We start from the raw sequence: 27,454 nt of genomic DNA, 5'->3' as shown, positions 1-27,454 counted from the left end.
GATGACAGACAGATGATGCCCATTTAAGGTAAACACAAAGAACAAGGAGGGATATTTTTTTTAAAAGAGTGTACAGAGTATTCTCTATGGTACATTCATCGATTTATGAAAATAAAGCCAGGTATATGGGGTGATACATATGTAACCCATTTTTCCCAATATGACAAAAATTGTTCCAATTTGTAGTTGACAGATGCTGTTATCGTCTCCATTTTGTAAATGTCCATTGTAATGTCACAAACTGGTATTTAAAGGTTGAAAATCAATTAACATTTGGTAGTTTTGATCAGCACTGATGTTGGCAAAAAGATGTAACTCATTGAAAATGGAAAATGATATATAATTGTATGACAGTTTATTGACATGGCCACTTGTTCTCTAAGATACATAGATACATAGAGGGTTAAAACATGATGTTAATGTTAATGTCTTTCTATGTGGTGAAGTGATAAGTCATGTCATGAGGTGAATTGTTTTGAATATTTGTAAATGTAAAGAGAGAAGATGCTTCATTCTACGCCTAATTGAATAACTAGTTACAAGCATGTGACAATGTTTCTCACTTTATGTAAAATGTCTAAAGAGCTACATAAATGTAGCCAATATGATATAATGTGTCAAATTTGACACATATCATATTGGCTAATTACCATTCCGGACCAGCTGGTGGCAGCAATGTTCGCGTGCCACCGCTTTAAGAGCTTTCTAAAGAAGAAGACGAAGACCCACGTGGACCAATGAGAGTTCAGAGGCCAGTGACAGAAGCCTTCAGGAGGAAGCGCGGTGTGCTGAGTGTGTCTGATGTCACTGGAACCGGTGAGTTGTTGCTCTAGCTCTGCCGGTGTACTCTAACTACTCTTACATTCATATCCAGTCTGGGTATCTTTGCCCTTTATTGCTTGGTTGCTGTCACACATGGGAAGGTGTGCTACGCCACGCCAAACTCAGTTCAAAATCCGGACTAATTCCGTTTGGACACCTAACCTTTGGTAGTCATACATCTAACTCTCTTAACGTGTAATACCAGGAGGCAATGCTAAAAGAATAAGTCAAATAAAAGTTCAAGAAAGACAACGTTTATATGTTCCAAATGTAACTGTGCCCTTGCCCGAACAAGGTAACTTTAGAACAGCATATTTGTAGATGGAGTCTGGCTGGGGAGAAAGAGTTTATTCTCCACATTCAGCAGGCGGACACAGGTGGTATCGGTTTGGCTGTATCGCTGTGCTCCCTCCTGTTTCAGTCACCATGAAGCTGATATCCTGCAGTGCTGCTGGAGCCGCTCTTCTCCTGTTGCTGCATTGCTGTCAGATAGCCAGCATTCTTGGACAGAAGGTGAGTTCTACTGGATGATGTAATGTTTTTCATGCATTACATTACATCACGTTTGGGATGGGACCGAGCATGCAATAGGGTGAAATATTTTAGCCACTGGATGGTATTCTATGTGTAGTTCAACTTTGATATTCAAGGGACGAAAGCCATAAGTTGGAACAGCAACTCGAACTCAGTTATCACGAGGTTCTGTGCATCAGCAGGAAAATACCTGACAATTTGGATTTTAGTGTTCAACTAATGAGAGGAGTCTTGATTTGAGGATTACTGGAGTTCCTGAGGGAAGAGGAGTTTCCCTCATCACCAAAAGTAGCTGCAAAGATGGACAGTTTATCAAGAACAATGCTGCCCTGTTGATTCTTTGGACAGCAATGTAACCAGCTTTCTCCAACAGGAAGATACACTGGGGTACATTAATGATGGGATGATGTCTGTTATCAGGGCCAGTAAGATTTCAAATACTGAGAAGGAATTTGGGTTTTATGCACTCCATGATCCAAGACCATTGCAGGGAAAATAAATCGGTTTAATTCCTAAAAACTAATATGCAAGCATGCATAATAGTTAGTCTTATTAAAAGCAAATCGGTTTTTTGTGTTGGTATCAAAACTTCAAAAAAGTGATGTTGTTTTCTGTGTGTGCAGTCTGACTGTGCATTAACTGTGGTGGAGGGAGGAGGTGCTGATGAAGAAGCAGAGGTGACTGTTGATGAAGGAGATCTAGAGGTGGTCCAACCTACTGAGGATTGGCAAACGCTCAAAGCAGGTAATGTACTGCAGGGTGGACTGGTACTTCGTCATAGTCAAAAAGACTCTTCTGTTTTAGACGTGTGTGTGTGTGTGGCACAGGCCAAGCAGTGCCAGCAGGTTCCCATGTGAGGCTGAATCTGCAAACAGGACAGAGGGAGGTCAGACTGGGAGAAGAGCAGCTTAAATATTGGACACAAGAACACAGGTATGGGTCCAGGAAAACACCCCTTCCTTAAAGATCAAGTGACTTCAATAAGTATTTAATTTCACCTATTGCATACTTTGTAGAAGCAGCAGTTACTGCAGCCTTGAGTGTTCTTGCTTCGAGAAGGACACAATCTGAATATTCTATCTGCAGTAAAGGTCTGTCTTTGCAGAGAGACTGAAGAGATCCGGTCCACCATCAGTCCTGATGAGCTGAAACGGGCCATGAAGAAGATTGAGGACCTGAGCCCAGTGAGCAAAGACACAGACCAACAGTTAACAGCACAGATATTCAATATTCGAGTAAAAGGATAGTTTGTATTTTTTGAAGTGGGGTTGTATGAGGTCCATAGTCGGTGTATCACTTACACTAGATAGCCGGTGGCACACCCCCAGTGTGGAGAAACAGACGGGAGAACCGGCACAGGAGCAAAATAATGTACAGGAGCAAAATAATGTACTGCTGTGCACGGGAAAAACGTATTTTAGCCACACAAAGAAGTCGATATCAGTTTAAGTGTACGCTATGTTTAGAATATTTACATCTTTTTCTCCAAATATCTACTACTATACTATTTTCCCCTTTTTATTCATAACTAAAACAACATATCACACTTCTACTGTGCTGTAAGTGTCCTCTCTTTGCCATGTGTTCGTAGGACACTGTTACATCCCAGTACCGTCCCCTGGAGGAGCTAAAGAGAGACTTTGCTCAGCTGGACCTGCTGGTGGAGACTGATGTTCAGGCACGTGATAGTACTCTTGGTTATCTATAAGTGTTGTATTACATGTAACTCAAAAAAATCAGGGGAGACCAACTATTCCACTTTTTAAGGTTTTCACAATTACGAAATTTGGCCTTCGGATTAAACTGATTAAAACTCTGAGGAGCGGCTTGTCACTGAAATGAGAATAGCTGGTCCACCTTAAAGGTCAGTCCACCTTATGTGATGAATTGAGAAAAAAATCAGCAGACTAATTGACAGTGAAAACATTTGTAGTTGCAGGTGTAATCAATCAAAATAATAGTAGTGCTAGTATCGTCATAGGATATGGTGTAGTTTCAATCATGCACTTGAGCTTATATTAGGTTTTTTTTTATTGCTGAAATTATGACAAAGCTACCATTCAGCGGAGAGGGCAAGTTGTGCTTAAGACATCTGACCTTTTCATAGTGCTCAGAAAGCAGCTCTGTGCAGAGACTTGCATGTTGGAGATGTTAGTAAGCTATGGGATCTCCTCTTGCAGCTGCTTCACAGTCAAATACTTTAATTACATAAGCTAATATTGTTGTTTTTTTTTACTGTAAAGCCGCTGTTGTTTACGAGTTGTGATGGTGTGTAGATAATGAAGCGCCTGTTGGACCAGTTTAACAGCAGCAACTCGACCACGGAGCAGAAGCTGAGCATCCTGCTGGAGCTGGAGTATCTGGTGCATCAGGTAGCCGAACACGCATGCGTTCATACACATTCAAACCTACAAGTTAGCCTACAGATGTGTTCGGTGATGTAAGTTGCTAACTTTGCCTGCATGTTTGTGTGTTAGGTGGATAACGCTCAGAACCTGTGTTCGATGGGGGGTCTCCAACTCATTGTAGAAAGTCTGAACAGCACCGACTTCAGATTTCAGGAAAGCTCTGCCTTTGTTCTGGGATCTGCTGTGTCAAGGTACAAACAAACAGCTTAGTTTAGCAGTAGCAGCCACACATTTGTGTAAGCAGCTGCTTCACATCAATGTGTCCTCTTGTTTAAAATCCATATTTGTGTCTTTATGTGTACTCGGCATCATATCACTGTCAGTGGTAGCTAACGGTTGCTAACAGAGCTTCTGTCCTGCAGTAACCCGGAGGTTCAGGTGAAGGCTGTGGAGAGTGGGGCTCTGCAGATGCTCTTAACCGTACTGGCCACTGCACAGCCCCTTAGAGTCAAAAAGAAGGTACTGAACACAAACCCGCATTACACTTTATTGTTGAGAAGGTGTGTACAGATACATGCAATTCAGGTGTAATGTTTTCAGTCTGTGATTGTCCTCCTGTCAGGTTCTGTTTGCAGTGGCCTCCCTCTTACGTAACTTCCCCTACGCACAGCGCCACTTCCTGTCACATGGAGGGCTGCAGGTTCTATCAGAGCTGTTCAGGGCAGATGGAGGTGGAGTTCTGCGTACACGCATTGTCACCATGTTGTATGACATGATCAGTGAGAAGGTACAACAAACAAACTGTAGGAGCCAGGTATAGCCTGTGTCATTTCTGTAAACCTTTTTTCGTTCACTTATGGTAATTGAGTCACGTGGTGTTGGGTACAGCAATGGGGATATCAGCTGTTCAGTAGTTTAGTTTAGTGAATGGAAGGAGAGGGGGTAAGGGAGCGAGTCCGCTGTTTTATCGCCGCTGTTTTATCGCCACAGCTTACTGCTGTTTATTGCTGTTTTAACGCTGTTTTGTCGCCGTTTTAATGCAGTTTATGGCTGTTTTAACGCTTTTGATCACCTTTGGACGCTGTTGTGAAAGTCGCTTGAACGTTTAGAATGCGTGGTATCCACCACAAGTGGTTGTTTATCCTTCTTGCAAATAGATATACAAAATGTAGCCACTGGATCTGTGAGTCGTTGACGGCCAGCGCGTCCGCATGTTAGTCTCTCCTACTCGGCCTCTCTGTGACTCGCTTTTTGTTTCAGGTAGTCATCTATACAAACTGTATTTTAGGTTTGCCTAGGAGTTTGGCCCTTGTTGAGGATGTAGAATATGACTTCCTAGATGATGTTGGTCTGTCCTGCTCCACCAGGAGCTGATCTCTCAGGGTGGTCTGGACCGGGTGCTGGATGCCTCCCATGAGGAGCGGGTGCGTCAGTACTCTAAGGTGTCTCTGCAGGGGGAGTTGCTGGATAAGGGCTGGTGCAGTCTGGTCCCACAGCTGCTGGAGTCCACTGAGCATGACTACAGAGAGAAGGTAGACCGACTTTGATAAAGTTGATGATAAACAAATTATAAGCGGCTTTAATACTACATGACCCATATATGCCTTTTAAGAAACCCAGAATGGCTAAACAAATATTTATGAAATGCGCTTGTTCTGCGTGCTTCTGTCGTTTCTCTCTCAGGCTCTGCGGGCGTTGGTGGCGATGGCTCCAATGTGTCTGGATCATTACCGCTCAGACAGGTCTCTGCTGGGCTCTCTGCTCTCTCTCAGAGACCAGTACCAGGAAATGGTCCAGTCAGAAATGATTGTAGGAGAGGAGAACAGCTACTTCGCAGAGATTGTAGAACTTATAAATGCTCTACAAGTCAAAATGAAATTATGAGATGATTGCACGGTGGCATTTTACATGACAATGCAGAGAGAGAGAGACTTATTGACTGCGTGGATGAAACCATCACTCTTCAAACGCATGGCCAACAACAGAAGAGCAAACTCCTCAAGACAAGAGTCTATTGCATGCAACTAAAGGACAAGGGGCACACCTTTGAGGACACAAATGTTGGGCTGGCCCAGTAGATGGTGGATTCATTGGTTAGTCAGTATGAGCTTGAGCAGCCAAATTTTATTTGTTGGCCTGGATGAGAATAAAGGTGTATTTTTGACTTTGTGTTCATAATTTAAGAATGAATTAATTATGTAAAAATGATGTTGTATTTGTGGATTTCCTGTAGGGTTACCTTCAAATTATACTAGGAATTCTAGTGTTAAAAGTCAAAGCTATACTCCACCTCGGCCAAGGAGGGCAGCCATTTTTGACTCAAGCCGATTAATAAACCTAAACTAAATTATAACTCATTTGAAAGCCTGGTTCTTAGTCTTTCACGCCCAACCTGGAAAACAATACAGCCAGTTCTATTTGTTATAGTGTACCGGGCCCCAGGTCCGTATTCTGAATTCCTATCAGAGTTTTTATCAAATCTAGTCCTTAAAACAGATAGTCATTATTGTAGGTGACTTTAATATTCATGTGAATATTGATAATGACAGCCTTAGTACTGCGTTCTTCTCATTATCAGATTTGATTGGCTTCCGTAAGAATGTACAGAAACCCACTCACTGTTTTAACCAGACCCTCGACCTGGTTCTGGCTTATGGTTCCTATAGGCCTCAGTAGTAGTGACTTCATGAACTTCTTCAATGATAAGATTATAACTATTAGAGAGAACATTAATAATCTACTACCCTCAACCAGTACTGATCTATCCTCAAATAGAGTAACCTTAGAAACAGCTGTAAACCCTAATATATGTTTAGATGGCTTTACTCCCATCAACCTTGACAAACTGACTTCAACAATTTCTACGTCTAAACCTTCTACCTGTCTCTTAGACCCTATACTGACTAGGCTGCTTAAAGAAGTGTTACCTTTAGTTAGCACGTCTTTACTAGATATGATCAACCTGTCTTCACTAACAGGCCATGTACCACAGTCCTTCAGAGTAGCTGTAATTAAACCTCTTCTTAAGAAGCCCACTCTCGATCCAGAGGTGTTGGCTAACTATAGACCGATCTCTAACCCTCCCTTCCCCTCTAAGATCCTTGAGAAAGCAGTCGCAAATCAGTTGTGTGGCTTTCTACATCACGGTAGTATATTAGAGGATTTTCAGTCATGATTTAGAAAGCATCATAGCACAGAGACAGAGCTGGTAAAAATAACAGACCTTCTAATTGCATCAGACAAAGGACTTGACTCTGTTCTTGTCCTGTTAGGCCTTAGTGCTGCGTTCAACACCATTGACCATTACATCCTGTTACAGAGACTAGAACATTACATTGGCATCAAAGGAACCGCACTAAGCTGGTTTAAGTCCTATTTATCAGATCAATCTCAGTTTGTATGTAAACGATGAATCCTCCATGAACACCAACGCTAGTCATGGAGTTCCGCAACGTTCTGTGCTTGGACCAATTCTATTCACTTTATATGCTTCCTTTAGGCAATATCAAAAAACACTATAACCTTTCATTGTTATGCAGATGATAGTCAATCATATATATCGATCAAACCAGATGAAACCAACCAGTTCACTAAACTTCAAGCATGTCTTAAGTACATAAAAACCTGGATGACCTGCAACTTCCTGATGTTAAACTCGGACAAGTTATTCTACTAGGCCCAGAACACCTCCAACATCAGTTATCTAATGATATAGTTTCTCTAAAGCAGGATGTCGTATGTGTACAGATTGTAAAGCCCTCTGAGGCAAATTTGTGATTTTGGGTACAAAATAAATTATATATATATATACATATATATATACATTATATATACATATATATATATAATAAACATTGCTGTGTAAACAGCATGTTTTGCTTTTAGATTGTGTTTGCGTTCTCTCTCTCCCAGATGTTCATCTGTTGTTATAGCAGCCAGCGTCAGTAACCGTCATTCACTTCATAATATAAAAACCACACATCTTATTCATACTTCTTATTTCATGATGTCACTGAATTGTAACATGGTACAGTATTGTATTAGGTTTGGTACCTATTCCAGACTGGTCAATTCTGCAGTTATAATCTGATGTGATCTGACAACACATCTATCACCCTTGAATTGCCATCAGACACATAATAAGAGCTAAGCCCTGATGAATGTTTCAAAGCCAACAGCACTGTACAGGCACAACATTTTAGATGTCTCCCAGCAGAACACAGCATATTGTAATTCGGCACCACCATACTACTACAGCACATACCACACTAAACTAGAACTTATAAAAGTAGAATCACAGATAAAACAAAAACTGTATTAGTATTATTAATTTGCATTAGACTGTATACGACATTATGAGTGCATGGAGGTCCTTCGTATGTATTTGGTCCACGTGCCGTACAGGGGGTGCGGCCTTATCGATGCTTTTATTCTGAAAAGTCAAACCGGTAGTACAAGTAGCTAACGGAAATATGTGTGTCTCGAGGAAGGTAAATAAACGGTTGTTAACATAAAAACGGGGCTAAAGAGCAGGCGTTAATATAATGTCGTGTGTCATGAATGAACTACGAGTTGCGTTGATCAGTTGGAGCTAACAGCTGGAAAATGTACTGAGTTTCAGTAACCTTACCTAATAAAACAAGCTACTTGCTGGTAAGTGGTTTGCGACACCGAAAACCTGTGTTTACGTTTGTTAGCATTGTAGCAGCTAGCAAAGCTATAAATTCACTTCAACGCAATTTTGACTTAAATACATTTTCTAGAAATGTGTAGTTGTATAATAATATAACTTTTTTATGTTTCCTTTTAAATTTCATAAAAAATGCTAAAATGTAAATCAGAAAGATAAGTATTTCAAAATGTGATGTAGCGTTATCTGGCTACATAATTAGCGTTACTTGTATGGAACTGTTTGCATGTTAATACATTGTGTGTTTCTGCATTGTCTGTATATAGGAAGGTGTAGCCCCAATGCTCACTCGATTATCATTACAGTCTAGTACAGTAAATGTACTGCTAGTGGGTGGTAGATGACAAGCTTACGAAACCTCTATATAACCAGGAAATAGCCGTGTAACGTATGATATGACGTTACTTCGCAATGTAACGTTACTAAATATATTATAATATATTGTAGTATAGTTGTTTTTAAGCATCAACATGAACAATTATAAATCTTATTTTACAATGGGAGGACACCTGTGATACTTTAAATAATCTTCAGTATTTGTTTTAATATTACATGACAGGCTTCAATAACCATCAGAGATCTTACAGTGTACAGGTTAAGCATTACATATGACATTTTTTCGTAGATACAACAGTTTCATATTATTTTGTCTTTCTTTCTGTCTGCATCTCCCCATGACTTGCGTAGCTGATCGTGGTTATACCAGGATTCACGTCCCACTTTTTTCAGTTTTGCAGATATTTAGATATTTTTGTATTATGTCTCCTTGAATGGTTTGGCTGGAGAACTTCACTCTTGGTAAACTCCTTTTAGTCAGCAGTATATCCCCTTTCACAGGTGTGTTAATGAATTAGATGGAGTTGTCTCGGAGGGACAGGCTGTCAGAGCTGGTGGAGCAGCTTACCACATCAGGAGAACCACAGCTCAACCAGGACAGCATGAAGGAAATCAAGAAGATCTGCAAGTATGTCACTAACTGAGGCTACATTTCTACCCAGAGAGATACTTCGGGCATAAGTCACTGTGTACCATGGAGTACTTACTAGTTCCTCCTCTCTGAAAAAAGCCAAAGTAGTAGTCCATTAATACACAGTACATATTCAGAATTCTGAGTTAGGACTGACGTCACACTTTTGCTCTGGGCCCATTTGCAGGTTAATCCCACTGTGCAAAGGTTTCAATACATTTTTGGTGATGCATAATATTCTCCATAGTCAGTGAAACATTGTAACATACTGTACATATACGCCACTGCATTGATTTTTTTATACCCCGAACCAATCTGAGACAATAGTTATGATATAGGCCAATGTAGGCACATTTTTTTACAGAGCTGGGGGTAATATTCCGAGTAAAAACTTTTAAAATTTGCGAAAAACAAAATAGGAAATTCATATTCAGAGATTGAAGTCATAAATCTGCGAAGAAAAAACTAAAAATGATCTGAGATTAAAGTCTCAAATTCAAGAGAGAAACTTTAGTACTACTACCAATAAACAATGGTAGTAGTACTGACAGTACCAGTAAAATATATATATATATTTCATTTCTTTTACCTACAATTGCCTTAATTCGCCGCTGTAGTGATATTCATGGTAAAGTTAGAATTCACATGATTATAAGAACACAAAAATATTCATACATGTTATATGGAACTTAACTTTTCACTCTGTCTTTCATTCCTCCCAGAGTGTCTAATGACTGCATAGACCACGTGTACCACTCAGTGATATCTCAGCTCAACCAAGAACATGCTGAGGTCCGACTGTCTGCCTTCCAGATCGCCAGTGAGCTCTTCTCCAGATCACACCACTTTAGAACGCTGCTGGTGGACAACTTCCAGGTACTGGCATCATGTAGACCAATAGCTCATCTCAGGTATTTACAGCGGGTAAAATAAGTATTGAACACGTCACCATTTTTCTCAGTAAATATATTTCTAAAGGTGCTATTGACATGAAATATTCACCAGATGTTGGTAACAACCCAAGTACTCCATACATACAAAGAAATGCAAACAAATTAGTTCAGAAATTAAGTTATGTGCAATAAAATGGAATGCCACAGAGAAAAAGTATTGAACACGCTTACTGAAATTGATTTAATACTTCGTACAAAAGCCTTTGCTGATAATGACGGCTTCAAGACGCCTCCTGTATGGAGAAACTAGTCTCATGCATTTCTCAGGTGTGGTTTTGGCCCATTCTTCCAAACAAACAGACTTCAAATCTTCAAGGTTCCGTGGGCCTCTTCTATGAACTCTGATCTTTAGTTCTTTCCATAGATTTTCTATTGGATTCAAGTCAGCTGATCATCTGGGCCATTCTATCAGCTTTATTTTATTTCTCTGAAACCAATTGAGCACTGTTGGGGCCATAATCCGGAAGTGGAAAGAACATCATTTCACCATAAACCGGTCACGACCAGGTTCTCCTCGCAAGATTTCTGATAGAGGAGTGAAAATAATTATCAGAAGAGTTGTCCAAGAGCCAAGGACCACTTGTGGAGAGCTTCAGAAAGACCTGGAATTAGCAGGTCCAATAGTTTCAAAGAAAACAATAAGTAATGCACTCAACCGCCGTGGCCTGTATGCACGCTCACCACGCAAGACTCCACTGCTGAAGAAAAAGCATGTTGAAGCTCGTTTAAAGTTTGCTGCACATTTAGACAAGCCTGTGAAATACTGGGGAGTATAGTCTGGTCAGATGAGACCAAGATTGAACTCTTTGGATGCCATAATACACAGCATGTTTGGAGGTCAAATGGCACTGCACATCACCCCAAAAACACCAAACCAACAGTGAAGTTTGGAGGTGGGAGCATCATGGTGTGGGGCTGTTTTTCAGCATACGGCACTGGCAAACTTCATATGATTGAAGGAAGGATGAATGGAAAAATTTACCGAGACATTCTTGATAAAAATCTGCTCCCATCTACCAGGATGATGAAGATGAAACGAGGGTGGACATTTCACACAGCCAAGGAAACTCTCAACTGGTTTCAGAGAAATAAAATAAAGCTGCTAGAATGGCCCAGATGATCACATGACTTGAATCCAATAGAAAATCTATGAAAAGAACTAAAGATCAGAGTTCATAGAAGAGGCCCACGGAACCTTCAAGATTTGAAGTCTGTTTGTTTGGAAGAATGGGCCAAAACCACACCTGAGCAATGCATGAGACTAGTTTCTCCATACAGGAGGCGTCTTGAAGCTGTCATTCCCAACAAAGGCTTTTGTACGAAGTATTTAATCAATTTCAGTAAGCGTGTTCAATACTTTTTCCCTGTGTCATTCCATTTTTTTACACAAAACTTAATTTCTGAACTAATTTGTTTGCATTTCTTTGTATGTATGGATTAGTTGGGTTGTTACCGACATCTGGTGAAAGGTTCATGTCAATAGCACCTTTTAGAAATATATTTACTGAGAAAAATGGTGACGTGTTCAATACTTATTTTACCCGCTGTATATAACAGTAACACCACCTCATCTTTTTGTACTGGTTAATACATATTTTCTCAGAAAGAGTGTAGTCATAATTTTGTTTCCATGCCAGTGTAACCTGTCAGCCTATCATACACAGGTCTTATTCAGGTCTTCTTTATTCCAAGTCAGTTATGTAAATAAATGTCTCTGTGTAAGCTGGGGAGTTAAAATCAAATGTTAATCTTGATTTAAAAACATAGATACTGAATTGTATGTGTATTATTGGAATAGTAAGTCAGGTTGTCATGTTCCCATCCTTCTTCCCTTCCTTGTGTCTCTCACTCGTCCCTCTTCTGTAGGAGTTCCTGGAGTTGACGGTAGAGACTGACTCAGAGCAGCCTCTCCCCCCTCCTAAGGAAGTAGCCAGGAAACTCAGGTCCCTGGCCATCCAGACTGTCCAATCATGGCAGACCTCTTATGGGGCAGCTTATAAGAAGTTAGCACTGGGCTACCACTTTCTCAAACAGGTTAAGAAGGTGAGAGGGATTAAACTTCCCTTTTTTTGTCTCTGCCAAACAAACTGTCCTGTGACATTCTGTTGATGAATTACATTGAGATTGACACCATAATATAAAAAGCTGCATGCTGGAAGGTCTATTAAAGTGTGTCACATTTTAGCTGTAATATTTTGCCTATAAAGCTTATTTGAATATTTTTTTAATCCTTTTTTCAACCAGAATGGTCCCATTGAGATACAATATCTCTAAAAAACAAGTACAAACAGGTTACTTACCAAAACACAACAATAGACAAAAAACATAAAGGAACCAGAGGCTAAAATAAGCAACAATATTATAGATGACGAGTTTAATAACACCACAGAGTTTATAGGTCTGCACCATTTACGTTTCATCGTCGACATTGCGATGTGCGCATATGCAGGAGTTCACATGCCAATTTCCTGGTTTCTGCTAGGGTTATTGCTGCTGTATTATGGAGCACTGCAGTGTATGATGCATCAACATCAATGTTATTACTAATCATTGATGTAACTAAGACTGTAAAAAACGAAATCCCCCTAGCATTTTGTATGCAGAAAACAGTTCAATTAATTTTTTTTTTTCTTTTATTGCCCAACGGTTCTCAACATGGGGTCACCTGAGCCGGTAGCTCATAGCTAATGGCACAGCGCTAACAGTACAAACTATGGCAAACTTGCTGACAGAGCTAACGGTGTTTACCTGAGGGGGAACCGGACGGTGAGTGCTAGCCTGCCGCGATGACACTGCCGGTAGGGACGACTTTATCAGCTGAAATTGCTGTATGAAAACAGTGCAGAGCGGTGGCTGTGAGCTAGCCAAACTACCGTAAATCACTGCCTATGGTTGTGAAAGAGGTCATTTGGCATGCAGATGAGAAAGCACTTCATCATTTCCAAAAAACTCTCTTTCACGCTTAGTATGGGCCATTGGTTAAGCCATTGGTTAAGCCTTTGGCACGTGTGCCTAAAGTTACTGAACCCTGCACTCTATGATATATACCTGCTCCGTTAAGTATCAGTCCTTTCCTGTGCTACTGTTGCTATCTACTTGAATGGTGTCTCCCAAATTGATTAACATGCTCCATGTTGTGTGTAATGCGTCCTTGCTGTCAGGTGGACTTCCAAGATGCTGAGGCCAGGACAGTAGCAGAGAGGAGGAGGGAGGTGGAGAGACAGAGGAAAATGGAGAGAATCTACAAGGAGAGAGTAGAGGCAGCCTCCAAAGACATGGAGGGTAAACACCACATCAGTCATCAAAACGTTGTCAAGTGACAATAATAACAATAACTGATTCTTTATGAACTAGACTGGACCAAATTGACAGTCCAGCGTACTGTCTAAAATCCCGTCAAGATCTTGGATGAACGTTGTTTCGTTTGGGAGTTTTCCAAATGAAGCAAAGATTTAACATGAGATTTACATATTGTTTCTTTGTCAGAGTCATACCAGGAAATTGAGGCAACATTGACGGAGATGGAATCCTGCATGAGCCTGCTTTTCCCTGAGTTTGACATTATAGACATCCAGACAACCAATAGCAGCCCTCCCAGCTCCCAACCAGCCAATGAATGTCTATCAGTTGAGGAACAGCCCTGTTGCAGCAAAGACCTGAAGGATGACAGGAGAGAACGAATGATGCAAAAGAAGGAGGAGAGCAGAGAAGAAAAGAAAAGCAATTGGGAGGGAAAGAAGGAGGAGGAGGAGGAGGAGGAAGAAAATAAGGACGAGGCGGAGGGGAGTAGTGAAGAAGAGGAGGGGGAGTCTCTTGATGAAGACTTGTTTATTCGGAACTCTGGACTCATCTCTCACGCCTACAGTCTGGACCTGAACTTGAGTCCTGGTGGGTGCAGCTCACATACACTCGCACATTATAATGCTACTAATACAATCTTTAGTGAAGCTTATGATGTTGACAGTGTCTTACAGGTGATGATTCCGTTGGGGGTGGACAAAATAATAGACACATGCTAAATATTACAAATGCATCACATACTATACCTCCCAGGATTATCATTGTTGATTCAACAGTTTAGTCTAACAATTGAACATTGTCGAACCTCAGATTCAAGAGGAGCAATGCGGATTCCGTCCCGGCCGTGGAACAGTGGACCAGCTCTTTACCTTCGCAAGACTACTGGAGGGGTTCTGGGAGTTTGCCCAACCAGTCTACATGTGCTTTGTGGACTTGGAGAAGGCTTTCGACCGGGTCCCTCGGGGGTTCTTGTGGGGGGTGCTGCGGGAGTATGGGGTGCCGGACCCGTTACAACGGGCGATCCTGTCTCTGTACGACTGCAGTAGGAGCTGTGTCCGCATTCTCGGCAATAAGTCAGACACGTTCCCGGTGGGTGTTGGCCTCCGCCAGGGCTGCCCTTTGTCTCCGGTCCTGTTCGTGACTTTCATGGACAGGATATCTAGGCGCCGCCTGGGGGCGGAGAACGTCAGGTTCGGAGGTCTCGGGATGGCCTCTCTGCTGTTTGCAGATGATGTGGTCCTGTTAGCCTCCTCGGATCATGACCTCCAGTATTCACTGGGGCGGTTTGCAACCGAGTGTGAAGCGGCGGGGATGAGAGTTAGCACCTCCAAATCTGAGGCCATGGTGCTCTGCCGGAAACCGGTGGATTGCTCCCTCCAGGTGGGGACGGAGTGCCTACCTCAAGCGAAGGAGTTCAAGTATCTCGGGGTCTTGTTCACGAGTGAGGGTAAGATGGAGCGGGAGATCGACAGGCGGATCGGTGCGGCTGCAGCAGTAAAGCAGGCGCTGCACCGGACCGTCTTGGTGAAGAGGGAGCTGAGCCGGAAGGCAAAGCTCTCAATTTACCACTCGGTCTACGTTCCTACCCTCACCTATGGTCACGAACTCTGGGTCGTGACCGAAAGGACAAGGTCGCGGCTACAAGCGGCCGAAATGAGCTTCCTCCGTAGGGTGGCCGGGCTCAGCCTTAGAGATAGGGTAAGGAGCTCGGTCATCAGGAGGGAACTTGGAGTCGAGCCGCTACTCCTTCGCGTCGAAGGGAGTCAGCTGAGGTGGTTCGGGCATCTAATTAGGATGCCTCCTGGACGCCTCCCACTGGAGGTTTTCCAGGCACGTCCAACTGGGAAGAGACCCCGGGGAAGACCCAGAACACGCTGGAGAGATTACATCTCCCAGCTGGCCTGGGAACGCCTCGGGATCCCCCAGAATGAGCTGGAACATGTTGCCGGTGAGAGGGAAGTCTGGGTCAGCCTGCTTGGCCTGTTGCCACCGCGACCCGACCCCGGATAAACGGAGGAAAATGGATGGATTAAGTTAGGTGTTCCTAATAAACTGGCAACTCAGTGTATATTTATATACTGTACTTAACCATTCAGGCATCGGGCTGGTTATCAAACCTGATTTAATACTAGATGTATTTGATTCTGACTTAAATGTAGCAACAAATGTAAAAAACTGTCAATTACCAACATTTTTTAATTTCTCCATTCTTTGATCATCCATCTATTATCGTTACCCGCTCATCCTGTTCAGGGTCGCGGGGGGGCTGGATCTGATCCCAGCTGACATGTGGCGAAGGCAGGGTACACCCTGGACAGGTCGCCAGACTATCACAGGGCTGTCTTTGATCAGATAGTTCCTAATTTAACTCCCAATTTTCTTTACAAAGACGCGAGGCTGGATTGGTTGAATTTGGCACTTCAGACCCCAACTCATCTTTCTCTTTCACGACAGTCACCAGAGAGAAAGGCTCTGCCTCTCTCCATGCTTTTGAGGAGGTTGAGGTGGTAAATTTGTGTGGCCCCTCCCCTGTCAGAGCGCACAACTTCATAGTCCACATCACCCACTTGCTGTGTGACCACAAAGGGCCCCTTAGAGTGCAGTTTGGAGCTGGAAGAGGGAAGTAATACAAGAAATGTATCTCCTGCTGCAAATAGTCTCAGCCTAGCCCCACTGTTGTACAAGCGTTGTTGACGCTCCTGGGCCCTGAGCAAATTCTCCCTTGAACATTGCCCTAGTGTGTAGAGTTTTGCTCTCAGGTCCAGGACGTATTGAATTTCATTTTTGCTTGGGCTCGCACCTTCCTCCCAGTTTTCCTTAACTAGGTCCAGTACTTCACATGGTTTTCTGCCAAACAGCAGCTCAAATGGAGAAAATCCCGTTGAGGCCTGGGGTACCTCCCGCACTGCAAACAACAGAGGTCCAAGCCACTTATTCCAATTGCGGACATCATCGTGTATGAACTTGCAGGTCATGGACTTCAAAGTCTCATTCAGACGCTCAACGAGGCCGTCGGTCTGTGGATGGGTACACACTAGTCTGTGTCTGTGCAACACAATGGCACCGCTTCAGGATATCGTATTGCGTAGTCGGAAAGTGCAGCCCGTTGCATGCTGTCAGGCTTGAGAAGGCAGTTTCAGGGTTTCAGTTTTAGTCTTAAAGCTGGGGAGCTGTTAGGGGTCCAGAAGGGAAAGGAATGAAAGTTCTTTGTGATCTTTAAACCGATTTTGCACTTGATTTAAAATATTGTCCAGAAAGAGTCATCATGCAACTTTTTTGTAGTGTGAGCGAGTCTCTCCGTGGCACGCCGGTATTGTGCACAGTCTCGTCATACATTTGATCAAAACATTCCCTCTGTCTCTCAATGCAAATACAAAACTCGTCCACCCTGGCCATACAAAACTGCATGTCAAATGACTTGTACTGTAAAATGTCAAAGAGCACATCTGCATGTGCAAACATTTCGTTACAAGTTGAAAGAAAAAAGCAAAATTCGAAGTTTCCCAGGTTTGATATGTAGCCATCAGCACTGTGTATTGCAGCATCTTCAAATTCATCATGTTGTTCAACTATGTAATGAAACATATCCTTAAGAGCATCCTTATTTTCAGATACAGTGCACACTAATCTTAATGAAAAAAATCTTGGAAAAAAGGTGTGAGAAGAAAATTTAGCATTCTCAAAATTTTGCTACAGCTTGAGGTAAAGCCACATTGAGGCAGTGGTGGGCCGTGCATTTTATATCTGGGCCTTCTGCGCTGTCCTACTGAGCTACAGTTATTTGTTTCTAGGGCTGTAACATCACGTATTCGTATTAAACCGTTCGGTACGAGGCTAACGAACCGAACAATACGTTTGAATAATACTAGTGCATTTAGAAAATGCAGAAGCTTAAATTGTTGGGAAATCTAATGTTTTCGGTGGACTGCGCTCACGTAACAGACAACGGGCTGTGACCTTTTGAACCTGGAACAATTACAAAAAACAGCTGAGGCCCCGCGTGTGTTCAGGGAGGCTAAGCTATCTAGCTTAGCGGGGAAACAACAGCAGTTAGCTGTTCCCTACTGATTCAAACAGAGAATCAAATGTCCGAAATAACCCCGCGATGACGGGATGCTTCGTCATTAACGGACAAGTCAGAATCAATGTAATTAAGACAATGACAAGAACCAGTCACATAAAATGTCAAGCATGACGAATCAATCCAGCAACACTGCAGCGCTAAAGCGCGAGCCATTCATATTCATAAAAACTACACGATAGATAAATGAACAGTTACTGTAGATGTAAAAAACAAACGCAGTTTGTCACTTACCGAATGCTGTTCACTTAATCCTCCTTTCTTTGTCATGGATGAATCGACCAGCGAAAGCCGGCTGGCGTGACCAGCTAAAGCCGGAAACTCGTAGAAAAATATCTGATTAGTTGCATTTCTTTTCCAATGCAAAACCACTTGAATGCGCAAAAGCATTGACAGAAAACAACAGAAACAAGTCAGCGTAATTTTACATTTTATTTTATTTATAGAATTAATGGGATACGTTTGTTATATTTTATCTGAGAGGCCTTCTCTGAATATCTTGAAGGCCCTGACATTTCGCCACTGCTTTATCATTTAATTGTTTCTTTTATTTTATTTTCCTTCCAGGTCTTCGTGTGAAGGAGACAGAGGATAATGAGGCAGTGATTGCCACGGTGAAAGACCTCCATAGACTGATAACAAACAAACACCTACCAGCTGTGCAGGGCTGGGTTCAGGTTAGTACAAACACACAGGGTTCAAATATGTAGTCGTGTGATAAATTCTCATATTAAAGTATGTGGATAGAAGATAGTATACAAGATGAGTAGACAAACCACAGTTACTAATGCTACCGTTATACAAATCCTTATTTTACTGCTAGTACTGCTGCCAATGGTGCTACTACTGCTTTTATGCACTGTTTCCCACCGGAATTGCCCCCGACGAGAGCCAGTCAGCCCACTTGTTGAGGTGAAAAAATATTTTGAGTTTATTATAAAACAGTTGCAGAACAAAATAGACTATGGCGGGCCACCACAATCTAGGCCCTGAATGGGAAACAGTGTGGTATGACTTTAGAGCCCAGTTATATTCCACTAATACATGCTTTGGTACAAACATCTGCAATGTCCAAACTCTTTTTTTTCTTTTTCTTTTTTTGTCTTGTCTTAATTTTCATTGGTTGTTGAAGAAAGCCTTGGATCTGTCTAACAGGTTTGTCTGTCTGTCTGTCTGTCTATGCAGGTCTTCGCCAAGTCAGGTGCTGAGCAGCAGCTGTTAAGGAGAGCGCTGGATCTCAAAAGATCTTTAGAAGCTACCCTGCAGAAACACCAAGAGCTTCACATTGATTATAAGACCAGGGTCCGCAAAGTGGTGAGTGACACACAATAATACATTCTTACTGGTGGTTGAGCTGATTCAAGTACAGGACATTTACTTTGAAACAAGTCAGTAATGGCTCATTGTATACCTCTGCTGAATGTCTAAAACTTTTGAGTAGTTCAATGTCAAATAAAGAGTGACGGTTATTCTTGTATTAGATACACCCTGCAGTCAGTTATGGAGGGAAATCACACATGGTTAATGATCTAGGAAAAGAAACACTTTTTATTACTGACACACTTATGTTTTACTCATGTTTACATTTACAATACAATCCCACAGGCTGATGATTTCACTATATATATTTTGCTGGTATTGAGCTTGGCCAGCAGATGGCAGGATCCCACTACAAATCAACATCACTATACACAGTACAGATGTTCCATTTACAGAGGAGGGAGTTAGTTACACAGAACAGCTATAGAGGAGTCATTTGTTGATAACCGGGTCCTTCTCTATTTACGTCTATCTGATTCCATGAGTTTGGATAAACACAAAGTCTGACCGACATTATTACATCATGTTAATTTTTGACTTTGTCGTGTACAGAGGAATCAAAGAGCTATAGTCTTTAAACTGTGGAAAACTGGAAGAAGACAAGCCAGCTCACAATGAAGTCCACTTAAGACTATTACTGAGCTGCCACAAGACATATCTTGAAATATAGCCCGATTCCTATTTCAGCTAAATTAAGTGTTTAGGCTGAAATTGATTGAAAAAAAATGTTCATTTGTCCTTCCCTGTTGGTCTCTATTCCTTTGCGTGGCTCTGAAAAAGCGCCCTCTTCTTATTTTCTTTTTAAATGTCTCTGTTCGTTCCTGCATTTCTCCCAGAGGGAAGTATGATAGAGAGTGGGAGGATGGAAATGTTAATAGTAAAGACATTTGGGAGAGGTGAGATAGCAAGGCACAGCCATAATGCATAATGCATCAGACACGGGGAGAAGAAATTGGGGAGCAAGGGGGAAGATGTACCCATTCATTCCGTTCACTACCACTAATGTGCCCCATGGCTTGACAGCTGATATGTCTATCTGGCTGCCTCTATATCTAGCTTAGCATCGTCATTCTGCTGTAGTGAGCTGGCACAAAATGGAGGTACAAACTACCCAGAATGGTGCTGTCATAGAGCTTGCCATTTGGAAAGCCTTTACCTTAAACTCATTTGCTTATTTGAGAGGGTTGTGCTGAAATATCTGTGTTTAAGAGAGGCGGTACCTGCTGGATACTTATTGTGCTAAAAGAGATTTCAGGTTTTAAAGGACCAATGAATGCGTAAAAACAAGAAAAAAAAGAATGCATATAAGTTGTTGTGCGTGAATCCATCTTTAGCTGAACAGAGGCGGAGTGACAGTGACAGAGCGCCGGCCGTCTCACTCTGCCTGGTTATCACTGTCAGGGACCAGTCTGCTGCACCAGCAGGCCCAGCACTGCGATAACCACACAACTTACAGCCCCTTTATCATAATTAGCTTTTCCTTTTTAGCCTTAAAAGGCCTTCCATTACTGGGTCCTTCTCTATCGGGCCACTGACACACCACACGATTGGTTTTTTTCTCAACGGGCCTCTCAATGATGTCTTCCATAATGGGGAAACTGGAGAGAGAGATGAGAGTTATGGAGGCAGATAGAGAGGCTTGTTTATTGAATGAGTGAATTAGACGGAGGTGAATGAAGAAGCATATGCATGAAGTTGAAAGACTTGAAAATATAAATGCACACAGCAATTTTTTTCTTCTTTTTCTTTTCATGGAGACTGTTCAGTGCATGGGCTCTGAATATTTGAATATGACATATAGCTGGTGAATAAGCTGCCGATGGTCTCTGTTCCAATATAATGTAAAATAGATGCAAATAATGTGTCATTATCTTGTGTTAAAAATGTCCGCTTAATAATAAATAAAAACTGCGTTAACGCGCGACAAAATAATTGTCGGCGTTAATTAATGAATGCGTTAGCACGATAATAACGCGTTAACTTGCCCAGCACTACTTTATACATGACATTAAAATGTTTTTATATTCTATGTATTCCTGACAGTAGAGTAAGCCATTATAAACCTATATAGAAACACAGTCAAGGAAAAAAATAATACCGTGAAACTGCCAGAATCTTAAAAAATACCGTGATGCAAATCTTTGGTCATACCGCCCAGCACTAAGTCAAGCCTAATGTTGCCTAATGCCGTGTCCACACTTAATCGCGTCATTCGCGCCGCCGGTCTCGCCGGGGACCATTCGTGTGAATTGCGCTGGACGCGCTGGAGAGGGGGCTTATCGTGTGGAAGTCGTGTTGTGGAAGTCCCAGATATCCCGGGAAACTAAATGCTTTCCATGCTCTCGATTAGTGTGGTGGAGGTCCACTTCGTGTGCTTATAATTACATTACATTACAGTCATTTATTCAAAGCGACTTACAATTCAGAGTATATCACATTTCTACACCGTAGGCACAGCTACGGGAGCAATTTTTGGGGTTAAGTGTCTTGCTCACGGACACATCGACATGCGACTAGCAGAGCCGGAGCCGGGGTTTGAACCGCCGACCCTCTGATTGAAAGATGGCCCTGCTATCCACTTAGCCACAGTCGCAGGGATTGGTGCTACTGGCTCACATGATACAAACATTGCCACTGTTGATGTTATGTCGGTGTCCAGGTCACAAAGTCTCGAGCTGTCTTTTTTCTTTCCCACACAATTACTTCTGCAGTTTTTTGTGGATAACAGAGTACACAGAGTGTCTGAAAGTGTGCGACATTTTCCCCATTTGTTTGATCTATCGCATCTCTTCCCTCTCAGTGATGACAGGCTTTTTGTCTGCCAGCCATAAATACTTTTGCCTTTACACCAGGGTTGAACATTGATCAACCTACCTACCATGGTGGCAAGTAAACAAACAAATTTAACAAACAATTGAATTGGTCTGTGAAAAAGTCGACTCAATCGTCAGAGTGTCAGCGATCTTTGGTGGCCTGATGGAATAGTGTCGTTGCGTAGTAGCTTTTGCGCCTCCTTTCAGGTAAAAGATAGCCACCTCTCCTGTATCTTCTCGACCAATTAGAATAAGGTCCAGCTTCTTCTTTGTGTTTAGTGACTGATCACATTCACAAACCAACTTTGAAGGTGCATACCACCACCTACTGTGTCGGAATATTATAGTCTATTGTATGAGAGTGATGGTGGAAGAAAAAGTTTGAAGAAGTTTGAAGCATGCTGAGACCTTTACATAGTAAAACAGTGTTGTATCTTAAAGAAAGTGTTTAGGGAGTTTTCAGTATGAGCTATGATAAGGAGAATCCCATATGCATCCATTGAGTGCTGCAAACTGAAAACATGGGCTCGTGTTTAGGAAAGGATAAGACATGCAGACTTATTTGAACATATCTGTTTTTAAGAGTGTATTCAGTCACTCCGGGCTCCATTCATACAGGTCCAGGCCTTGTTTACTGCTGATAACCCATCTTATCACAGCACAATGGATGTGGCCGCCTGTTTCTCACTGGAGATAAACAAAGAAAGACTATCCCTCTATTTCTCCTTTTCATTTGCACATTCATTCTCTGAATGTGTCTCATTCTCTCAGTTGTACGCAAGTAATATTTTTTTCTACTGCTCTCTTTGCCACCATTTCTCTATTCATCCTAAATTTGTTGATCAGATGTGTTTTCATTGATGGAGTGAAAAAGAAAGTAATTGCAAAGAGTAGAGAATTTAAGACGGTAGTGGGAGAAAAAGCTTTGGATCGCTGATGCAAATATTCTAGCCCAGCCTAAAGGTATGCCTAAAAATGACTAAAATGTGCTTCGTGCAACACCTTTTTAAATACAGTAGGGGATTTTTGCATTGTGTCTTAGCCATTAAAAGCCATAAGGCAAAGATATGAATGGGTAATGCTGTAGGCCTACATCAGTCATGAGTGACTAACCATGCCTGAGAAAAAAAGTCACTGATGAATATAGAGGTGATCTGATCATCTGGGTCAGGAGTGCTAATTACCAAAACCCTATTAAGTGAATCAGGGATCGGCCAGACGTGAGCGCCGTGCTGTGAGCTCCGTGCTGTGAGGAACAACATAGGAAAAGTCCCATTTTAGAAGGTTTTGCAACAAGTTAAAAAAATTAAAAAAAATGACCCCCTCTAGTGTCATGTGGCTCACGTTAGTTGATGGACTAAAATTTAGTAAATCATTGTGGACACAGTCTAGTTCAATCAGGGGTCTCTTATATAGTAAAAAGAGATGGTTTCCAAATTGGAACTGATGGATCCACTGGGACGGTTGACTGCTGGTTATACTTGAGATCTGTGGACCAATCTCATCCCACTGACCACAGGGCCCAAGTGCACTACCAGGCTCCACAAACTCCCAGGGGTATTTAAAGGGCCCCTGCACCTTCTCGGGACATTCCAGGTGTCCTCCCAGAGCTTTCAGAGGGCCTCAATTAAATGAAGAATAGCACTGTGTAATTTCACTTTGCAGTAGGCGAAATTGTATAATAATGACTGTTTTGATCACAGATTGAGACAAGATGGGAGGGGGAACTGAAGTAGACTGCTGAGAATAAGCTCGTTGACAGGGAAAGGTTTCGGGAGCTCTGGGCTGGCTAATAGACCTGCCAGCCTAGGTTAGTGAAATAAAGATGTCACCCTATACATCATATAAGTTGACTGCTCCCCAGAGACTATGCCTGTGTGTTTGGGGGGCGTTGGGGCTGGAGGAGTATAATGGGGTCAAACAGTGGAGAAGAAGCTATGGAGCGAGAGCGAGGGGAGTGGAAAGCTTATTTCTCATTAGCGTGGGATCCCTTGGGATCCTTTCTGGGTAGTAATGAACAGGAGTGCAAAGTGGTAATAGAGATGTGGGATGTTGTGGCAAATCAAGCCTTTAATGGGTCAGACTCCACTGGAAGCCTTCGGCCTAATTAGTTTGTAAATATGTTGAAATCAATTAGTGGCAGTGGACTTTCTTTAGCAGAACATAAGAAAAGAATGCGTTAAAACAGTTGTAAAGATGAAAAGAGGGCCATAGAGGCAGGAAGTTGGGTGCTTTTACGGTAACAGCTCAGTCTTTAACCTGTTCTAAGCTACAACTAGATGTTGGTCCAAAACCTGTAGTTAGGATGATCCTGATAGCCAAATGTAACCTGTATATAGAAGGTGTGGTTATCGTTTGGATTTTTTGATAACAATGCTGATTCAATACACTTTTATTCATACCTTACTTTAAAATGTTTATTTTACAAAACGCTTTTTCAATTTAACAAAGTAGGCAAAATGTTAAATGCTGTCTTCACACACTTCACACACGCATCTGTACAACAAATTTGCCGAAAAAACAGACAGTGGCAAATTTATATTTGTACCATCTAACCAATACTGTATATCTCAGCTCGGGTTTAAAATGATCCCTTCATGATCCATTTGGAGTTGTGAGGGTAAAGACTTCCACATATTGACCCCCAAAACAGACAGTCGTCTGTTCAAAGGATGTTTGTACAAATGATGCTGTCTGTCTGCTGTGAAGGTGGCAGAAAACAGTTGTTTACGAGAAAAAAACTTTTAAAAATGACTTAAAGGTACTGCTTTTATTATACACTATGTGAAGTTTATTGTGAATTTGAATTAGGACCATTAGAAAGTTAGTTTGGACCAGTAAGTTCTTGACAAAGTTGCCTGACGGGCCAGTGACAAATAACTTTATTGTTGGACCCTGCATTGTTTGGAAGAGAAAATAACGATTTCATCAAAGAAAAGATTGACCAGCTTTCGGTACAGCTTTTAGTAGCCAGTACTACGGACATATTTAGTTCCGTACCAAAAGAGTATTAAGGAACAGTAGGTTTTTAACCCTGTCCTAATCAACTTTAGCGCTTGTGTCCATCTTTTGAGATCCAGTAAGAACCGCAGCGTTGGCAGGTCTCTGGCACACCCCCCTCACCATTATAGTCAATCTTATCGATGGCTAGTAAGTTCTTTGTTGACCTCTGACCCCCGCCTCTGACACTTGTCCTCTGTTAAAATGGCACAATATTAGGTTCAGGGTGCAAGAACATTTTTACAAAGTAGCAAAGATGCATATTTTTCAGTGCATATACAAGATCACTCGGCAACCGCGCAGTGTCCCTAGTCCACAGTCTGCAGTGACACCTTAACTTTTCATGTGTGTATGAGGAAGAGTGTGTGTGTGTGTGTGTGTGTGTGTGTGTAATCTATATGTATAATATTTGTCACTTGCTCTCTCTTAAGGGAAATGTCTTGTGATAATGATTGTGTGCATTAGAGACACACCATATTCCAAAAATACATTTTCCATTTCTGTGTGTGTGTGTGTGTGTGTGTGTGTGTGTGTGTGTGTGTGTGTGTGTGTGTGTGTGTGTGTGTGTGTGTGTGTGTGTGTGTGTGTGTGTGTGTGTGTGTGTGTGTGTGTGTGTGTGTGTGTGTGTGTGTGTGTGTGTGTGTGTGTGTGTGTGTGTGTGTGTGTGTGTGTGTGTGTGTGTGTGTGCGCGTGTGTGAGTGTTGCCAGGTGGGGGAGCTATATTAACTTGTCAAGGGGGACAATGGAGACATCTCTTAAGGCTTTTTTCACCTCCTTGTGTCCTCCCCTCTCTTCTCCCCCTTCCTTCACTTCCTCCTCCTCTCACTATGTGTGAGTGTGTGTGATGGTTAACCTGCCCCCTCCCCTCTCTGCCATACACCTGACTTATGGCTGTGCAGTAATAATTTGCCAGACCTTGGCAGGCTGAGTGTACATTAGCATATAAATAGCAGATGCACTGAGTGCCCATCACAGTCGACTACATTTAATTTTTGGTTTATAAGATTGAATGGGTTTTTAAACGCAGCCCCATCAAACTTGCCACGAGACAAATGAAGTCAGGGGAGCAGTTGTTCGAGGCGGCGCCCTCACATCATTTTTATAAAGGATAAGAGTCTTATTTAAGGGGGGTGGGGGGGGGGCAATTCAAGCTGAATAAGCAAGACACCTGAGGAAGCAGCAACATACTCTACTTTCTACCCTGTTTAGACAAAAGTTTTTTTTTGCACTTTTTATTCCTGTTGAAGATCCCATTATATGACCAAAATTATATGCACACCCAAACAGTACACCCATATATGAACGCCAGTGGCGGGCTGTGCATTTTATACCTGGGCCTTCACTGCTGTTCTGCAGCTGAAACACCTCATTATGACGCCACAGCTACGGTTATTATTTGTTTTGTGTAAAAATGAAGCTCAACACCTATAAATACACTAACTGCAGAGTGCAGATACATGAATACGCCGAGAGTGTCTCCTCTCTTCTCTGACTGCAGCTGGGACTGCTGTGCGAGGCTGCTGTGAGAGTAACCGCCTGTGAGTGCTTTTTATAAAATAGCTATAACTTTGTGATTCTGACTAGACCAGCAGAGAAGGTTTGCTGGCCCTGACGGCCCACCACTGATGAACACGCACATGCCATCCCAAAATACTCATGCTACACCAGCATCCACTTTTAGGTTTCAGGTTTTCCCCCAGATGTGGAACCTAGCTGCAGGCATCTGCTCCCATTCAGACAAGAGAGTATTAATGTTGGGATGGGGGAATAAATCCATAAAGCATAGTATCACAATATTTTGCTTGGCAATAATTGTGATAATTGTATCGATCGCCAAGTATCGATCTTTTATTATATAAACTATATACATTGCAATTAGGGATGTCTGGATTTACCGATTTGACGGTAACTGCGGTTCTATAAGTCACCGTTTGTTATCCATAAGAGGCTTCCATATCTATGGTGCATTGAGACACGTTGTTTGTGTGTGCGGTGAAATCTCTTTGTGTGCCAGTCACGCTGGTTTATTTTGTGTGTTTGAGAGAGTCGTGCCACTCACTTAAAGTGTTGCTGTAAACAATTCAGAGGGAGCCAACACTAGCCTTTTATCCGCCATAAAGTGCCTTAAATCGGCAGTGTGGGAGCATTTGGATATAGAAAATGACCAACGAGTCATGTGAACCGCAGATTAATTGCACACCTTAACCATCATCGCGTGAAAAAGTTTTATCGATCTGCATTAATGCTTTCTCATCGCTCTTCTTATAATGATGCATTTGAACAACAGAGGATACGTTAACGTTAAGATGAGTGAACTTGACCTAACACTAACTCTAAGCAGCTTATAATACATGATTAAAACTAATCATGAGAAGATTATGAATACATATATAATCTTTTATTTCATAATCATTTGAACTGTGTTTTTATGCAAATCACCACTATAGATAATAATAATTTCACACTGCTGAGCTTCAAGTCCTGCTGTCAGTCATCTCTTAAACCGATATCTGCAAATAAATGCAAAACTGAAACTGTTGTGTACTTTTCACATTTTATAGGCATAACAATGAATCGCATCGTTGGAAAAATATTTGACACAAAAAATGAAAATACTTGTTAGTTG

General features: G+C 41.9%; 2 protein-coding genes across 5 annotated transcripts in view; both read left to right on the top strand.

The window, feature by feature from the left end:
• Positions 1-663: 663 nt before the first annotated feature.
• Positions 664-5,868, top strand: sil1 (SIL1 nucleotide exchange factor). Its single transcript, XM_076086806.1, has 12 exons — positions 664-816; positions 1,244-1,335; positions 1,980-2,100; positions 2,184-2,289; positions 2,462-2,540; positions 2,948-3,034; positions 3,633-3,728; positions 3,834-3,955; positions 4,127-4,223; positions 4,327-4,491; positions 5,072-5,236; positions 5,388-5,868. The coding sequence occupies exons 1-12, from the start codon at positions 738-740 to the stop codon at positions 5,586-5,588; spliced, it is 1,410 nt and encodes a 469-aa protein (XP_075942921.1). The 5' UTR covers positions 664-737; the 3' UTR covers positions 5,589-5,868.
• A 2,301-nt stretch (positions 5,869-8,169) lies between these two features.
• uvssa (UV-stimulated scaffold protein A) overlaps positions 8,170-27,454 on the top strand; it is a 53,694-nt gene continuing 34,409 nt past the window's right edge. For 3 of the 4 annotated variants that reach the window (XM_076086803.1, XM_076086802.1, XM_076086804.1), the window contains exons 1-8: positions 8,170-8,357; positions 9,232-9,358; positions 10,084-10,237; positions 12,181-12,357; positions 13,476-13,596; positions 13,801-14,202; positions 18,263-18,372; positions 18,881-19,009. In XM_076086803.1, the coding sequence (XP_075942918.1) occupies positions 9,249-9,358; positions 10,084-10,237; positions 12,181-12,357; positions 13,476-13,596; positions 13,801-14,202; positions 18,263-18,372; positions 18,881-19,009 (1,203 nt within the window). In that variant the 5' untranslated portion in view covers positions 8,170-8,357; positions 9,232-9,248. The remainder of the gene's footprint in view (positions 8,358-9,231; positions 9,359-10,083; positions 10,238-12,180; positions 12,358-13,475; positions 13,597-13,800; positions 14,203-18,262; positions 18,373-18,880; positions 19,010-27,454) is intronic. The other variant, XM_076086805.1, reaches the window with a different exon arrangement.

The sequence above is a fragment of the Anarhichas minor genome, unplaced genomic scaffold (assembly GCF_050575085.1).
Source record: "Anarhichas minor isolate MPS153535 unplaced genomic scaffold, ASM5057508v1 ptg000008l, whole genome shotgun sequence".
NCBI classification, from domain to species: Eukaryota; Metazoa; Chordata; class Actinopteri; order Perciformes; family Anarhichadidae; genus Anarhichas; species Anarhichas minor.
Note: the sequence above shows the minus strand (reverse complement) of the source record. Positions and strands in the feature narration are given on the sequence as shown.